General features: G+C 40.7%; 1 protein-coding gene and 1 pseudogene across 8 annotated transcripts in view; one reads left to right on the top strand and one right to left on the bottom strand.

Moving 5' to 3' along the window:
• Nucleotides 1-649: 649 nt before the first annotated feature.
• The window catches only part of NSD3 (nuclear receptor binding SET domain protein 3), a 99,688-nt gene continuing 81,256 nt past the window's right edge, over nt 650-19,081 (bottom strand). For 4 of the 7 annotated variants that reach the window (XM_081046907.1, XM_081046904.1, XM_081046902.1 and 1 more), the window contains 5 exons: nt 10,690-10,806; nt 8,888-9,029; nt 7,714-7,820; nt 6,956-7,160; nt 650-6,535 (listed from right to left, as the gene is read on the bottom strand). In XM_081046907.1, the coding sequence (XP_080903033.1) occupies nt 6,294-6,535; nt 6,956-7,160; nt 7,714-7,820; nt 8,888-9,029; nt 10,690-10,806 (813 nt within the window). In that variant the 3' untranslated portion in view covers nt 650-6,293. The remainder of the gene's footprint in view (nt 6,536-6,955; nt 7,161-7,713; nt 7,821-8,887; nt 9,030-10,689; nt 10,807-19,081) is intronic. The other 3 variants (XM_081046908.1, XM_081046906.1, XM_081046905.1) reach the window with 1 other exon arrangement.
• Nucleotides 12,416-18,487, top strand: LOC308496586 (rho-related GTP-binding protein RhoN-like; annotated as a pseudogene). Its single transcript has 3 exons — nt 12,416-12,542; nt 17,348-17,814; nt 17,963-18,487. The product of its transcript is annotated as a rho-related GTP-binding protein RhoN-like (transcript).

Raw genomic sequence — 19,081 nt, forward strand, 5'->3', positions numbered from 1 at the left:
ACGTGGCAGCCGCTGCGGCGGGGACGCGAGGGCCGCCCCTGGGAGGCCGGATCTCAGCTGCTCAGCACCGGCTGGCGGGCACTCGGGGAACTGCAGGTAGACAACGCCACCAGCCACCTTCTTACCCCAGGTAAGCAATCCCCAGGTATGGAAGTAGAAGTGGCAGCTTTGCGGTGTTCTGAGAGCATCACCTAGCAAAAGGAAGGAAAAGCAAGCAGTGCTGTTCTCTGGTACAGTTGGCAAGGAGCCAGCCTACCTCCCAGTGTCCAGCCAAGCAGCAGGCTACCTTGCAGTCTGATAAACCAATGGGAGGCAAGTGACGAATATGTCCTCTTCATTTCTTTCACCAACGAGCTGGTGCCTCGATATTCTCATACCAAAACAAAGCAAGGAGCAACATTCTCCAAGGACCTTTCCTTCACAAACACAAAACAAAACTCCCCACATTTTCAGATCCAAGTTTATTAGCAGCAGACCAGCATTTTGAATAAAGATATACTTAGCTCTCGGAGACACAGGACCGAGGCTGCGGGCCTCACTGGCTGAGGGGTGGACGTATTATTGGGTCATTCAGCCCAGCAGCTAGGTCCCCTCCCTCCCAGGATGGCCTCTGGCCCAGACAATTGTAGCAACAAATTATAGGCAATGAACAAGTCAACATATTTAATTTGGAACATACAGGACAATTTATTGAAGTCAATCTCAAGCAAAATCTGAAATCAGTGGAATGTCATTAAAAACCTTTCCAAATTAATCCTCACAAAAGCAAAAAACACATTTGAATTCCAAAGTATTTGTAAAACAAAAAAGGTAACATCTCAGTAAATATAATATACAAAAATTATATGTTCCTACCAGCACAACAGTAGTAAGCAGCTTAAATGTTACAGGCAATCCTAAATACACTATAACTAGTCAACAATAAGCTACCTATATACAGGTTAACCAAGCTTTGCACATTTCACACCGCAATAAAACATAGGCCAATCAACAAAATCCCCAAAATATCATGTATCTTGAAGTCTGTGTGGCAACATGAAGTCAATATACAGTAATGCCCTAGTGGAACACCCCCAGGGAAAATTAACACTAACCCCTTAGTGTCACGCTTCTGACGAAGTCACAGAAACTCAAGAGATTGACTTTAGTGAATATTGATGCTTTGTTATTAAAGACTCAAGTCTCAAGTGATTTAGGCAAAATAACATTTCACAGGATCTACAAAGTTTATTACAGATAAACAAAGTACAGAAATAACCAATCTACAAAGGTCATTATCATAAAAGATCACAAGGAAATGAAAACAGAATCTGTAGGTATCTGTTGTGCAATATTATAAGTGGATACAAATGAACTTCTCATAACAATTCCAATTATGCACACACCCTTGTATATAGAAAGAATCTTATCGGCCAGTTGTAATCATCGTTCAGCATCTTGGTTGTCAGTGGCAATATGATTTTCTTTTTTAACATAGGGTATGCAACAGCACAAATGAAAGAAAGAGCGATATACATGACAACAAAGTAAATTTTATCCAGTCCACTTCTAAACTGACAAGAATACCTTATAAATGCCTCATCCAGGTAATTTTATGGGTATTGAAAGCCAATCACACATATCAGAAGTCTGTGGCTGGTAGGGAAGGGGAGTCCTGGAACTTGAAGGTGCTTTCTTGCCAATATACAAATACAGCAATGTCACATAGGAAAACAGGGCTGAATAAATGACTTTGGCAACTATTCATCTTTTCTCTTTTCCTTACACGTTAATGACTCTTAGAGGCTACCCAAGGATAGGTAATTCTCTCCTCCCCCTTTACATATGTGTGCCACAAGCACCTGACCTTGTCACTTCAGCAATGGACTGACGAAAAAAGAACGGAAATGGTTTTTGAAACACACAGGTTACACCCGGCATTTCAGGAATGTAACTTAAGTGCAAATTTTTGTTTTTTTCCCTACACAGGCATATATTAAAAGGAAAGAAGGGGTGCTTGGTTGGGTTGACAAAATGACAAAGTAAAGAACATACATAGGAAATATTCTTAAAAAGGCTGCTGGTATCTCATGCAGGCGTCTTCTCCTCAAGTGTGTACATTATAAGTCTGAGATATTTACTGTGAATAGCTCTCCCATTTGCAGAACCTCACCTTTAATCCAAGTTAAAGAGGATAAGAGACTAAGCTATTTATTTTCAAAACAGTATATAAAACAATGCTTTCTACTTCATAAATTTTAAAATAACTGTTAAGCAGAATCTGAATAATTTCAAGTACTTAAAAAACCTGAATTCAATGAGGCAGAGGTCTCAGTGTTAAAGTGACTACTTCGTACGAGTGGTAAACATTATCGTCCCCGTTACCCCCTTTTCTCCCTGTGTCCCACCCCAGATAAAAGTTGGTAATTTCAGTATATACAAATTTCCAACTTTTCAATATTTGTTAATACATGACAGAGCTATTCCCTAGCCTATCTGAAAATGGAAGCAAATTCTACTGTTTACAAATAACCAGAGACCAATTCTACGTGGCCATGGGCCAAAGCAAATTGTCCCAAATGATCACTCATGTCTGCAGCAACTTGGGAGGGGCTGGATGCATCAGCCTTCGAAGAAATAATTCAGGTCTAATGTGCACCGTTCGTAAAGCAACTTCCCCGTGTCCGTACCTCACGTACAGGGACATCCAACAAAGCTTCCCAAGCTGTAAGGACTCCATGGTAACCTGTCTTCTTATCCCGTGGGGACATGGCAAGTGGCAGCACCTTGACTGTAAGGTAAATGCTAAAGGAAGAGCTTTGTATTTAAAAATGAAAGACAGGCAACAAATCCCGGATAGTCCAGAGATTACATTCTTACACCTGGCCTACCGTTTCCAAACTGCAGCTCTAGGTTTGATCCTGATCGGAACACACACCATAGGGCAAACTCCTCAAAAAGGAAACTGCTTCATGAACCAGGAAACAAACTTGTCCAACAGCCTGCCCTGTCTGAGTCCTGTACGTGATTATCTCAGTTTCATAACACTATTTACAGGCATGTTTCCAAATATTTGGAAATGGCAGAAGGGAGTTGGGAGCAGTCTTACCTGCCCCATTATTTTTTTTTTTAGTTTTTAGATATGTTGCTGACTTAAACACACAGAAATCTCCAAGTTTCAATGATTCTAGAAGTCAGCCTAGTCTATAATTTAGGCCAGACCATTTTTGAGAATTAAGACAGAGTGGGAACTTGTTAAAACAAAAATGAAAGTAAACCCCACCTCATCCTTAACTCTAGTCCTGATTAGACACTTAAGAAGTCAGTCACGTCCTCCGGCTGCTTCAGCCTTCCAGGAAGAAGGGTCCACCATCCCGCCTGCGGGGCCTGATTCCTCAGCTCTGGCCGGCAGCTCTCCTGATTCCTCAGACCTGGCCGAGGTCCCGCCCCTCCCTCCACTGCACAGTGCCTGGAATTTTCCCCAGGATTTTATCTTTAGTTGTTACTGATCCAATTTCTGAAGCTTTATGCCGCTGATCAAACATCTTACACTCACTCCTTCCTCCAAAGAATTAACATGAGGTTAAAAAAAATACCATTATCCCATGCTGCTATATTTCATTTTTGGACAAGAATAAAAACCCACCTTTTATGCTCTGACCACATATAGATTTAAAAGTTAATAAATACCACCCTCAGACTACGAGTGAGCAATGTGTCTTTTGGAATATTTCATTGCTGAAGCACAGGGAAGCACACACAGTATGCACACGCAAAGCACAACTTACTTTTTTTCTGCTCCCAGAACCTGCAGCTTTACAATATATAAACTAGATCAGCAGTGACACTGGGGGTGTAAGGAGAGCTCCTTGGCACTGGGTAACTAAAGCCACTTTTTAGACCCTTAAAGAACATTCATGGACAAAGACTCTAGAGCTATGGTTCGCTATTGTTTTCTACCCTGATTTATGAAATGGCAGAACAATCCTGTTAGTCTTCCACCCGACCTGCAAAAGATTACGAGATCTCAGCAGAGCTCTGTTACAGATAAACCAACAAAACGTGACACCATGAAGAAGCTGCATAAAAACATTTAAACCTAAGGTATCTGTAGTATTTGGATATACCCTGGCTTACCATATAAAAGTCATCAGATATTAAATAGCACTAAGTCCAAAACAAAGCAAGGAGATAAGTTTATGTTAAGATACTATTTCAACAAGAGGTGCATTTCAAATATTAAAGGAAATCCTTCATGTTAGTAAGTTTAAAACTGCAAACATTTATCATATACATATATAAAATAAAGTTTTAGTATGATAAAATGTAGATTTTTCTTAAATTATTTTTTAAAAGGACATCAAACTATGTAATCGCTCAAGAGCAAAGTTCAGTGTTTCCGTGAGCTGTAATTCATGTTACTTGTAGCAATTATGGTTGGTAACATGTACAGCATTTTCCATTTTGCTCTTTCTTTTGGGACCATATCTAATCAATAGAACTGTTGGAGGCCCAATAAGTTACCTCAGAATTAATTTCTGAAACAGGCAAATGGCAGTTTAGGAGCTTAAGTAAAGCAAATGTAGTGTTTTGTTTTTTCTTTTTACAAGAGAAAATCCAGTATAATTACACATTTACATACCAAAAAAAAGGAGAGGCACAAAACAGATTCTTTTCCTTTTTTCCAGAGGAGAGCTCTAGATTGATAAGAAAAAGGAACACACATAACACAACTGAAGGAACGTGGTGGGGCATCTGTACTCCCTACCTTTGTAAGGATACTGGGTACTTCTTGAGGGAAAATAAATGCTACCAGGTACCAGCAATTGTTAAGCAGTCAAAATTCACAAGAAAGTTAACGTTCATTCAAGCTAATTCTACAGTTCTACTTAGTACAGTGTTACAACAATGTCTGACATTACTAATTATTTCATACAAGGAATACTGGAATATACATATTCCTAAGCATTAAAAGCAGGTGAGTTTTGTGGGCAGACACCTTAGTACACTTGCATCTGAGATCCAAGCAACGCAGCCCACCATGTCCGCTAACACTGCTTTCTCGGGAGCTTTCCCTAAGTACTTCCTAAGACGAAGTGTGTTTGTGTGGCTCTTATATATCCTGTAGAAGTGCTTACCCTTCCTCAATGGGGGCAATTTTAAGTACTGGATGATATTTAATAGAAATTGTTTACATAATTTTGGGATGCCCTCCAAATTAGGAACCAAACCAAAAAGAGCTATTCAAATACAAACTAAAATTAATTTGAGTAGTTTTCACCAGGAAACATGACTGAGTGGTCAGCTGACAAAGGGAATGTTTGATTAGGAGAGGGAAGCAGAGACAGAAAGTAAAATGCCCATAATTCTCTTCAAGTCAGACCAAGGTCTACATTAAATTGGACAGAAAGTGGTGCTTACACGAGCCAACTTTTGGTTTGTGCCTTTCATTTCCCTTTAGCTGCCTTTATCAGTATGTCAAGATAAGAGGAATGACCATTCTAACTGCATTCACGTCCACATAAACGCACTTCATCAAAAATACCCACTGGCAATGGAAAACTTTTTTTCAAAACAAAAACCCCAAAACCACATTACATACTTTTCTAGGTAAAGTTATCATCTCACAAAGCCCAGCTGGTTTAAGACCACAGAGGTAAAACCCACTGAGGCATTTTGCTGTCAAGAGGCCAAGTTCGATCCTCCCACAGAACCTTCTCTAAGACTATGAAAGACACTGTGAAGGGAGAGAGAAGTTAGCCTACCTACTGCTCAGTAAAGAGGTATGTAAAGATCGTCAGACCCTTTTCTAGAGGGCTTTCTCCAATTCCTACTTAAAACACACACACACACATACACTGATTAGACTATCTGAACTACACTTCTCAAAATTAAAAAAAATGAAAATAAATAAAGGAATGATGGCTACTTTTGCTTTTTACACTCAAGGAAGACATCCTAGATTTTAAATTTATCTCATTAACAAAACTTTCTTTCTGTTTGTTCGTATTTTAAAAGCGAACACATCTCTTTTTCCAGCTGCAAAGGCATTGAAGCACAATAAAAGGCAAGAAAAGACCAAGGGCATTGAACCCTTCACAAAAGAATCCCCGAACCCACAGAACAAAACAGAAAACCCAGCTACCGTCCCCTGCTGCTGCCTGCGGGTACGGGTTCCCCGTTTTCACTGTAATAAGGCAGTTCTGACGGCACAAGCTGTATGCGCTGCAGCAGTCTCTCCTACTAATGCATTTGTTATTTACTTTTTGCTTTTCCTTTTTCTTCATTTAAATGAAAAGGAAATCACCACCCATTTATTCTTTTACTTCTTCTCCACGATCTTGTGATTCCAATTTACATTTGATCTTGCTCCAGTATTGTGACGACACAGGAGACAGGGGGTCATGTTCTGCGCAGCAAAGACGGCCTTCCAGCGCAGAGGGGACCAGGGCCCCCTTCTCATGATCTTTACAAAAGGAATGTGGACAGAACTCACAGAAGGAGACAGCCGCATCGCCGCACTCATCGCACCGATGCCGTGGGCACTCCCACTTTCCTAACGAGCGGGCGGGAAGAACGAGAGGGGCCCACGTTAGTGCCTGTCTTGTTAGTGCTGCGCAAAACTCAAGTGCCACCTTCTCTGATTGGAGACCGAATTCAACTGAATAGCACCCCAAATTTCAGCCACACACGCACATGTCTGGCTGGGTGTACTATGTAAGTATGGGCGTGAGATACTATCCAAAGTACTCACCTATGATAATAATAAAGAAGAAACCAATCAATCCTTGCTGGCTCACAGGTATCACAAATTTGCAAAGAGAGATTTTCACTAGCATTAATTTTTGTTTGCTATGGTTGTTTGTTCTATAGTTTCCTATCCCACGGCTCCACTAAGGAGAGTGGAATATATTCTGAGTTACATATAGTTGGCAAAAATGCAAGTCAGACAAAGGGTCTTAAAGTTCTAGCTTACCATACGGGGGCTGAGTCAGGTTAAGGCATAGGAGGTGGTATGCTTTGGGACAGTCTTTTTTGTCACACATGACCAGCTCTCCATCATCTCCACACTGAAAACAGTAATCTTCATGCATCTGCTTTGGTTCAGTTTTGATTTTTCGTCTCTTCTGCTTTAACTTAGCATTTTTTGCCTTTTCTTCAGTTGTTGACATACATGCCGACTGGCAGGAAAAAAGGACCAGTTTCAATGATCAGAGTGTATGAAGCTTTACATAGAAGGGAACACATTCATTTCGACACATTCATTTAAATTCATCTGTTGTTCAATTAACTAAAAACGTCAGGGGACTTAGCCCATAACAGCACTGTAATAAAAATAAGACTTCATTTTCACTGACTTTTAAATAAGGTGCTTTTTTTCCTCAATTGCAAGGACACTGAGATATATAATTCACACACCACAAAAGTTAACATTTAAAGTGTATAATTCAGTAGTTTTTAGGATATTGTGAATTTTTTAAAGTTTTCAAAAAGGATTTTGCTAACTTCAAATTTAATCAGAATTACAAATACTTTTCCAGAACAGATCTTACTAAGACATGCTTTATTAGAAAGGCAGACTCTAAACCTTGGGTAAATGCAACTGAAGATCTGCAAACTAAGCCAGGTGCCCATGTGCCAGCATTTCCCTGACATGGTCATAAACAAACTTCTTCAACAGCCCCACTCCTTCCTTATTTCCTGTTGGCGTGGGGAGCTCCCTGCACAACTGACCTTTGGCCGCACTCCAAGAAAACCACTGCAGTTATCTGCCCCACAGTGGCACTCTGTTCTGCCGTTGCCCAAACAATCCAGGTTATAATTAAAAGTTAACTCCTTCCCTAAAACGTAAGAGAAATAATTATTCATATTCAAGTCATGGGGAAGAGAAAAGCTATCATTGATACACTCTCATAATGAAAAGAGACAACTGATGTGAAGACTTTTTGCTCCCCCATGTTCTACATTGAAGATAGTGACAGAAAAAAGAAAGAAAAAAAAAACGTAGAGGAAAACACCCTCAATCCAGCAATGATTACAGCAAAAACAAACATTCTACAAAAGTCGTCATATCTTTTCACTGAAGTGGGCAAAAATTGTAACAGAGAATCTGAAATCTGTGTTTAAGAAAATTGGGTTCTAGTTTAGCTCTCTTTTCCAAATGAACAATATGACTGTGGAATTGTGATGATACTATTTTCAGTAATTAATGCCTTATGTTATGATCAGAAAAGAGTTCAAGGTTTTGTAAATACAACAAAGATTCAAACTAGGAGGCCCAGGCTTTCTATTAGCTGGGCTTGAATAATTCACAATGAGTCTATCAACAGTTTAAATCTTTTTCAGCTATAGCATTTCTCTTCTCACCCATTTTTCTACAAACTAAAAGGGGAAACTAAATTTTGCTGTTAAGATGCTGGATGGGTAAGGAAAAATAAAGCAATAAGTCTAGCTTCTGAAGCCTTTAATGTCTAATTTGAAACAGATTAATCTTTCAAACTAAAACAACACAAAACCCCTCACAAACAAACCAAGAAACCAGCGGATGTCAACATAGGCTTTTAATACTTTAAAAAAGAAAACAAAAGCTTAACCATCTGGCTACATCTGGTTACATTATATAGACAGCACTGTGGAGAATTAATTCAGTAGGATGATGGACGCACAGAATTCTGTAATATCCTCCCTTACATAAAGGCCCTTGCTAAGCTCCCTTTTGCAGGTTACAGATTTTTACTTATTACTGGCAGATAACAATTCTAATAACCCTTCTAAATATAACCCTTTATCTTACTTGAATAACTATTTGAGCATCAAATCTTAAAGAATATCCTGCCTTTAAAGAATATATGTACTTCCTCGGGGGCACGGGGGGGGGGGGGACGTGGGGAGTAAGTTACTGTTTTACCTGCAGGAATATCACAAAGAGCAAACAGTCCAACTCGAACATCTCCATTCACTGTCCACTTCTGTGTTTCACAGTTCGGATTACAACTGTGGTTCATGAAGCGAGAATAATTTCCTTTAGGGCCAGCATCAATTATACGGTCCTTCAGAAAGAAAAGAAATGAAAGGTCCCTTTGACATAAAACTAAATACAAACCTATCACAGAAACATCCACCTCAGTCAAGAGCCACAGGGCAGCAAGCAGCATTCTGCTACCAGCTGATGTCTGACAACTGACAAACCCGAAAACGTGGCACTCTCTGTTCAATTTACCAAGTTCTCTACTGTACTTGATGACATTCAAGTCAAAGCAATCAAGATAGAGTGAAATTTAGTTTCTTTTTAAGTTTGTTTCTAGAAACAATCAGATCATAGAATAATGCTACTTAGAAGATTCGCTGGCCATGAGTTTAGGAAAGTATTTCTGATTTGAGAGCTCTGCGTTCAGATAGCTACTGGTGATGGTGTGTTGCTGTTGGTTCTCCTTTCCTACTCTAAGCAAGAAGCAAAACTAGCATGGGGGTAGATGTCTGAGAGTTCAGGCCATAAAGAGGAAGCAGGGAAAATGAGAAACTTCTCCTCTGAATGAAGACTTTCAGATTTAACTGATGGAAGGGCTATAGTTATCTATTTGTTCTATTTTTACTTACACTAAAGTTCAAAATACAATAAAAATCTCAGCATTTGGCTTCCTGATAATCTAGATAAGCTCTAGAGGACGGAGCCTCCCAGGTGTTATCAAGATGGCTGCAGGCGTCACTGGCAGTGAGGATAGGATTTAAGGAGCCAATCAGCAATCATAAATAAGTGGCATTTTATGGTTATGCAATGTATGTTCACGAAAGTTGCAAAACTTTCAAACAATGTTGTATCAGTCAAAATAATACTTCTTTTTTTTATTTTATATATCTGAGCATTTATTTATTTATTTATTTATTTTTTGAGAGCCCACTGGCCCATGTGGGAATCGAACCGGCAGCCTTTGGAGTTAGGAGCACGGAGCTCTAACCGCCTGCGCCACCGGGCCGGCCCAAAATAATACTTCTTTTAAATGATCTCTAGTTCCTTTTAATGATATTCTAACTCAGTTTTAGAGATAGCTTGGAAAATAGGAAGCATGGATACTAATTTTGACTCTTCATCATTAAATGGTAACAAGATATTCAACAAATCACTTATCACGGCTGGACTTCAGTTTTTTGTCCTCTGTCAATCAGAGGACTGTTGAGAAATTAAATGAGAAAATTCGTGTAATGTGCATCAAATAGAACTTACAATTACATGTATTAAAACTAGCAGTTTTACTGTCATTTTTCTTATGACAGCATTCATTTTCCCTAACTCATTAAATAAAGTTTAAACATGCAGAACAATTTTTAGAATTAGAATTTTTGCTTAATCAGAACTTTAATGGTGGTTTATGACTTAGAATTACAGAGCTCATTCTCTCCTTCAGTGATAAAGAAACTGAGGGCCAATTCTTTCAGTGGCTAAGAAGAGCCGGAACTAAAATCCAGATACGTTAACCCTAATCCTGGTTAGCTTTTCACAGTGCTGTGTCACATGACATGTGCAAGGCTTCAATAATCAATCATTTTGTACTCTGGTATAATTAGAGCATTATAATGGGTAAGCACTCTGGCTACTGCCAATCATTATACTTTGCCTGAAAAAAATCTAATTAGAGGAAACTGAGTTCAACCTAACACTATGAAACGAAAACAAAAAAATCCCTTTTTCTTACAAAAAAAAAGCAATTTTACCTTGGTAACAGTTAACATATAAAAATTAGTTACACTGTTCTCGTGGGCTCGCTTGATTCGCAATCTGCATTCTTCTTCATCAATTAATTCGCCAACATATTCATTTACAAATTCACCCTGCAGAGAAGCATGCAATATGTAAATGTGAAATCAGTGTATTGTATCAGAAATCATTCCTTAATACCACATGTATAATCTAAGAGAATTAACCAAAAAGAATCCTAGAAATATAACTTCAACCCTAGAAACAAACAGTTGCTGTTATTCGTGGGCATTCAGGTGGCACGATTTTTCTTGTATCAGTGCCTCAAAATGTAATAATCTGCTTGTCTTTTTTTCCTGATAGTATTATTTGTATAGTCCAAGTATGTCACTGGGATCTGGGGATAAGCCTACCTCGAGCCTTGGAAGTTGTATCATTACAGACTTTACTAGTTTGTAGCTTTGGAGGTAAGACCTGGAAAAGATCTGACTCAAATGAGCTTTTTTTTCTTAGTTAATTTTTTATTTTGAACTAATTATAGATATTCACAGGAAGTTACAAAAACAGTGCAGAAAGGGTCCATGTACCTTCAGTTTTCTTCAATGGTAACATCTTACATAACTATAGTACAATATTAAACCAGAAAACTGACCTTGGTACAAGCTACAAAACTTATTCATATTTTACCAATTTTCACACGCACTCATTTACATGCATGTGCGTGTATGTGTAGTTCTATGGAATTTTATCAGGTGTAGTACCTCATGTAAGCACCACAATCGAGATACAGAACTGTTCCATTGCCACAGATACCCCTTGTGCTACTCCATTATAATCACAGCCATCCTTCATCTGTCCTCCACCCCTTCCCACCCCTAACCTGTTCTCCACCTCTATAATTCTGTCACTTTGAGAATGTTCTGCAAATGGAATCATACAGATTTGAGATTGGCTTAACGAAGAAAGAAAAACAACAACACTTAACCTAATTCTCTTGAGATCCTTCCAAGTTTTTGTGTGTATCAACAGTTTCTTTTTTACTGCAGAGTAGAATTCCACAGTATGGATGTATCAATTTGTTTAACCATTCACCTGAAGAACATTTGAATTGTTTCCAGATTTTTGCTATTATAAATAAAGTTGCTATGGACATTCCGGTAAAAGTTTTTATGTAGACACAGGTTTTTATTTCTCTAGGGTAAACGGCCAGGAGTGCAATTCGCTGGGTCATATGGTGAATATATGTTTAATTTTTTAAGAAACTACTAAACTATTTTCCAGCGTGGTTGGTATCATTTCACATTCCCACCACATATTCCCAGGCATGAGATCCAGTTTCTCCGTAACTTTGCCAGCACTTGGTACTGTCACTATTTTTCATTTTGCTGTTTTTTATAAAATAAGAGTCTGCAATTTCTATAATAAGAGTTAAAAAAGTTATTGGGTCAAATTGGAAGGAACCACCCTAACTTCCCATACGTAAGTCTTTTTCCTTGGTGGTCTGCTGTTAGTGAGATTAATGAGGAACACCAGTCTGCTTCAAGGAGCTACATACTTGTTTCAACGGGGGAGTGGTCACCACAAAAGCTGACCTCTGGGTTTTTTTCCCATTTTTACTGACTGTACAGCTATGACAAAAAATGAAATTAGAAAAAGAAACACATGTCAGCTATAACTGCAATACCGTAATACAACTGTTTTCTCCAGTGTTTTCTTCCAGTCCTTTCTAATGAAGGACATAGGATGGCTGTGCACCTTCATGAACGATGCCCTGTCAGCCGTAAGCGGCTGGTACTACATCCAACCACGACTTTGACATCAGCTGATGAACAACATTTTGCACTGTCATATGGTATCACCGGCCACACAGGTAGAAGATTTCATCGCCATCTTGGCTGCATTGCCACCTAGTGTTAGCACACAGCAGCCCCCTTTTGTCCACAGGAGATACGGACCAAGAGCCCAGGCGGATGCCTGAAACTGAGGATAGTCTAAAGCCCGATGTACGTTATGTTTTTTCCTATACATACACACGTATAATAAAGCTTAATTTATGTTAGGCACAGGAAGAGATTAACAACAAAAAATGATAAAATAGAATAATTATAATATGCTGCAATAGAAGTTACATGAATGTGGTTTCTCTCTCAAAATATTTTACTGTACTGTACTTACCCTTTTTATGATGATGTGAAACGATAAAATGTCTATTAGGTTGAGAACTTCCACCTTTTCACTTACAGGAAGCACTTTATGACTTACTTTTGGCATGTCCAAATTGCCAGCATCCCTACTCTTGTACTTTGGGGACATTAAGTAAAGCAAGGGTGACTTGAACAGCAGCACTGATTCCCAATCTGACGACCCAGATGGCTAAGTGACTAATGGTCAGGTAGCGCATACAGTGCAGACGAGGGACAAAGGAACGAGTCCTATTCCGGGCAGAGCAGAGTGGGATGGTGTGCGATTTTATCATGTTACTCAGAACAGTGCTCAATTTAAAATTTATGAATTGTTTAATTCTGGAAAATTTCCATTTAATGTTTTTAGACTGTGGTTGACTGTAGGTTAACGGAAACTGCGGAAAAGGTGGGGACTACTGAACTATTTCACGGCAAGTTTTCTTTAATGAAAACCTATAGAGCAGAATTTCAACCAAATCAGCTTTACTTCACCTTTTCCACATAGTGATTTTCAAGGTAAGACTTCATTTGAAGAAATGGTTCTGTGGCTTTAAAAGCTTGAGAACCATTTATTATGGTTTATATTTACTATTCTATGAAAATGAGTGAATATAGAAAAATTAAAGTGCTGATGTCAAACACGAGTGCAAGTCTCATAAACTTGATACAATTGTGAATAAATATTTCTAGATATTTTGTAAAAGAAATAATTTACATGTCCAAAGTGACAAATCTTTAGCCTCAAAGAGTTGCTTATTGGACTTAAAACCATTAACTGTGAATTGTGAACAAAAATAACATAAAAACCTTAAAAAAATGCTAGAAATCTGTCCTTAAAGACTGTGGCAAAAAAGACAGGGTGTAATTCAGTATTTAATATGTATTTTTTAATTTCTAAGAAAGAAACTTCATAGTGCCATGTTTGACTCTGGCTCGTATTTTCAGGAATTTCTTATGTGTGAAAAGAAGTGGACTGACTGTGTACACTCAATTTCGTACTTGGCTTCGATGTCCCCTAAATGTGCCAAAAATCTTTTCCATGTTCCTACACAGTCTTTATGATTATGCTTCGTAGTAACTATACATTTCTAGCTGTTTTGTAAAAGCTCAAGTAATTGTCTTACATTAGCAACTCCAGGGCTAAATGAAGGGCAGAATACTCCTGATTATACTTTCTTTTCTCTTAATTATAGTTGACCCTTAAACAACACAGGTTTAAATTATGCAGGTCCACTTACGTGGATTTTTCTTTTTCCAATAAATACCTGTACTATTTTCCATTTGTGGCTGGGAGTCCACGGATGTGGCAGGCTGACTGTATGTATTGAGGTACATCATTTTATACAAGGGACTGGATTATCCTCGGATTTTGGTGTCTGTTGGGGTGTGTGTGTGCGTGTGTGTGTGTGTGTGTGTGTGTGTGTGTGTGTGTCCTGGAACCAATCCCCTGAGGAACAACTTAAGTTTTGGGGGAAGTCAAATATTATGTGAATTTTTGACTGTGTACGAGGCGTCTACGTCCCTACACTCTGTGGGGTTCAAAGGTCAACTGACCTTTAATTTAAGTTTAATAAATTAGAATGTTTAATAAATTAGAATATGTTTTAGAATAAATGCAGCTACTATTAAAAGGTGTTAGTAAGATATTAAACTAGACAATTTTCAGGATGGCTCCAAACACTCCCCTGAAATCACAGGCAAAAATTTGTATGAATGACATGCGTGGTATTAAATATAGTAAATCCTACTGGTTCTGCCTTCAACATGTCAGCAATCCAATCAATTCCCTCCTGCTCAACTACAACCCTAGTAGTCTACACCACCACATATCTCTCTTGGATTATAATGATCTCCTTTTTATCAGTCTTTTCCCCCCATGACCATAAATTCTCCCTACTACAGCCAAGGTTATTCTTTTGAGATCCACGTGTGGCGGGCAGACTCTTAAGGTGGCTCCCAAGCCCCCGGCCTCCTGCTGTTCACGCACTTGTGTGATCTTTTTCTGCTGAGTGAGCAGTACCTGGGACTTGCTTCTAACCAACAGAATATGACAAAGGCGACAGGGGATATGTGTTTACATGGGTTTGCTACACTGAGTCTTTAGCATCCATCTTGCTAGAGTGTCTTTCTCCCCTTGGCTGTAAGGAAGCAAATAGCCATGTTGGGGAGCCCCATTCGGCAGGAATTGCAGGAAGCCTCTAGAAGCTAAGGGCAGCAAAACAACAAATGAAACCCCCAAACACCTGAAGCTCTCAGACCCACAGCCACAAAGAACAGAATTCCTACAACTGCCATGCAAACAGGGAAGTGGATCCTTCCCTGGTCGAGGCACAAGAATGAGAACCCAGCCCCGGGTTAGCACCTGGACCCAGCAAAGCATCCCCTGCTCTCCTGACCCATAGAAAGGGTGAGATAAAACACGTCTATTAATGTTTTAAGTTACCAAGTTTGTGGTAATACTATTATGCAGAAAAAACGAACACATTAAGTCTCAAATCAAGCTATTCCCTACTAAAATCCTCTAGAAACTTTCCATTCTGTGGCCTATGAGGCCCCATATGACCTAACCCCTGGCAACCCTTCTTTCTTCATCTCCCACCTACCGTTCCTCTCCTTGGCACTCTTTTTCAGGTGTACTAGCTTCCTTGCTGCTCCTGGAACATGCTAAGGCCTTTGTACTTACTCTTTTCTTCAGTCAGAAATGCTTTTCTCGGTATGTATCACCATGGTTTTCTCCCTCACCCAGTCACGTAAAATGTCACCTCCTCAGGCCTTCCTTAACCAATCAATTGAAAATAATAATACCTGTCACCAATATCCCCTTTGACAGCTTTAATTTTCTTAGCAGATTTTAGTGGTACTCAACATTATATATGAAGTTGAACAACTAAGTTCGCGAACTCATCCTAGAAAAAGTGCTACATGTCTCATTGCTGAGTATCACTATGGTCACTTTCGAAGCACTGCCCTTGGGAATCTATGCACCAATGCCAGTGCCTAGTCCACCCTTCAAAGCAATTTTGGAACTCTTTTTCTGGAATGGCCATCAGAGCTGTCATCATATTATCCTTGATGTCCTGAATGTCATCAAAATGTCTTCCTTTCAATATTTCCTTTATCTTTAGGTAAAGAAAGAAGTCATTGGGGGTCAGATCAGGTGAGTAGGGAGGGTGTTGTAATACAGTGATTTGTTTACTGGCTAAAAACTCCGTCACAGACAGTGTCATGTGAGCTGGTGTATTGTCATGATGCAAGAGCCATGAATTGTTGGCGAAAAGTTCAGGTCGTCTAACTTTTTCACGCAGCCTTTTTAGCACTTCCAAATAGTAAACTTAGTTAACTGTTTGTCCAGTTGGTATAAATTCATAATGAATAATCCTTCTGATATAAAAAAAGATTAGCAACATTGTCACAACAAGTTTGTGAACTTAATTGTCAGACTTAGTATCTGTTTATTATCAGTCTATACCATGTTTCCCCGAAATTGAGACCTAGTCGGACCATCAGCGCTAATGCGTCTTTTAGAGCAAAAATTAATGTAAGACCTGGTCTTATTTTACTATAAGACTGGGTACAGTACAGTACAGTACAGTATAATATAATATAATATAATGTAATACCAGGTCTTATATTAATTTTTGCTCCAAAACACGCATTAGAGCTGATGGTCTGGCTAGGTCTTATTTTCAGGGAAACATGGTCGTAGTCCCACAAAGGTATCTTGTTCACTATTGTTTTCCAAATGCCTAGAATACTACCTGACACACAGAAGCATAACAAACATGTGCTGGATGAATGGCAACCTATAGAACCTTCATGCAACCTATAGGAACAGGTGCATGAAGATAGATGATCGAGAACGTTCACTAGAGCCAGTGTCCATGGTCCGAGTGTTGCAGCAAGCCCAGGAGGCAGGCTGCACGTGTGTGTGTGTGTGTGTGTGTAGGCAGGCTGCACGTGTGTGTGTGTTTGTGTAGGCAGGCTGCACATGTGTGTGTGTAGGCAGGCTGCACAGGTGTGTGTGTGTGTAGGCAGGCTGCACGTGTGTTTGTGTAGGCAGGCTGCACGTGTGTGTGTGTAGGCAGGCTGCACATGTGTGTGTTTGTGTGTAGGCAGGCTGCACGTGTGTGTGTGTGTGTGTAGGCAGGCTGCACGGGTATGTGTGTGTAGGCAGGCTGCACAGGTGTGTGTGTGTGTGTAGGCAGGCTGCACGGGTATGTGTGTGTAGGCAGGCTGCACGGGTGTATGTGTAGGCAGGCTGCACAGGTGTGTGTGTGTGTAGGCAGGCTGCACGTGTGTGTGTGTAGGCAGGCTGCACAGGTGTGTGTGTGTGTAGGCAGGCTGCACGGGTATGTGTGTGTGTGTGTGTAGGCAGGCTGCACGGGTATGTGTGTGTGTGTGTGTAGGCAGGCTGCACGGGGGTGTGTAGGCAGGCTGCACGGGGGTGCTGCACGGGGGTGTGTAGGCAGGCTGCACGGGTATGTGTGTGTAGGCAGGCTGCACGGGGGTGTGTGTGGCGTAGGCAGCACCACGGAGGGGCAGAGAGGCTGCTGCAAGATCGTGGGGGCACACGGAGTGCGGCAAGACAGCACTGCTGCAGGTGTCCACCCAGGACTTCCAACTCGGGAGTTATGTCCCGACCGTGTCTGAGAACTGCACCAGGGGCTTGGAGATGGTAAGTGACGCACTGAGCTCAACATGTGGAATACTTCAGGTTCCTCTTTCTAGGATAACTTCAGGCCCCTGGCTTATCCCGATTCAGATGCTGTGCCCGTCTGCTTTGAACATTAGCCGACCAGACACTCTGGACAGTGTCCTCAAGAAGTGACAAGGGGAGACTCAGGCTTTTTGCCCAGTGCCAAGGTTGTGCCGGTTGGCTGTAAACTGGACATGTGGACCCACCTGGCCACCCTGAGGGAGCTGTCCAAGCAGAGGCTTATCCGTGCTCCATATGAGCAGGTAGGACCGTTGACCCTAACCTAGTCCCAGCCTAGACCTCTGACCCTAGACCTCTGACCCTCTCAATCTGTGGTTTGAAAACACCCTACTTTGCTCATCCCTTTCCCTGGCCTCTGACCTGGTCCCTTGACTTACTCCATCCTTTCAGGGCACTGTGCTGGCCAAGCAGCCATGTCCTATGTGGAGTGCTCTTCCCGGTCCTCTGAGCGCAGCGTCAGGGATGTTTTCCATGTGGCCACAGTGGCCTCCCTTGGCCACAGCCATAGGCAGCTTCACCGTACTGACTCACGCTGGGGACTGCAGCGATCTGCTCAGCTGGCAGGATGGCCAGACCAGGCGAGATACACGAGGATTGAGCCAAGAGCTGCAACCTCATGTGAGGGGCTGGGTGGGGCAGTGTCAGAGGGGTGATGAGGGCACAACTGTTCCCCTGCCTGCACCGGGGCTTCCTGATCTCCTAACTCTGGCTGGGACTTCAGGGCAGGCTGAGTGAGCAGTTCTCCTGGGCAAGAGAGCCGGAGGCAGAGGGTGCTGCCATTCCCCACATCCTCATTCCCCTCTTCTCTACAAGAAGCTGAGGGAGCTAGCAGGGCAGGAACCTGGGCCCAGAGTTAGGATGGGGCCGGGGGGTTGGGGAAGCTGGCAGCAAGCAGTGACTGGCTGAATCTCAGTATATGAAAGGTGCCATCCCTCCCTACCCCCAATCCCATATCCTGGTCCTAGCTTCCTTCCCTAAGGAAAGTGTCCATTTCATGACTTTCCCTTTTCCTCTCCTCTCACTTCTACAGCTGTTCTCAGTCATCCTAATCTCCAGGCAACATGCACTAAATTAAACAGCAAGTTGAGAAGCCCCTCCCCCATCTACCCACCCATCCTAGCTCCCTCCCCACCTTTGTCCAACAGTTCCCAAATAAAGCCCACGTCCATGGCAAAAAAAAAAAAAAAAAAAGGTTTACTACAGAATTAAGTATGTGTGTGTATATATACAAATATAAATAAATTTAAATTTATTGGAAAATACGTTAAATTGTGGTACATTTATTATGGAATAAAATGAGACTTAACAGCAATGAGGTGAAATCTGTACGTAACGCCATAAAGATATACTTATGATATATTAAATGGGAAAAAAAATACATATGATCATACTTGTTTTAAAAACCCTACAAATATGGAATATATGAATATGTATTTATAAATGCATTTATGTTTATAACTGCATAGAAAAAGTTCTAAAAGGCTATATAGCAACCTATTAACAACAGTC

Source organism: Rhinolophus hipposideros (genome assembly GCF_964194185.1).
Source record: "Rhinolophus hipposideros genome assembly, chromosome: 4".
Lineage (NCBI taxonomy): Eukaryota > Metazoa > Chordata > Mammalia > Chiroptera > Rhinolophidae > Rhinolophus > Rhinolophus hipposideros.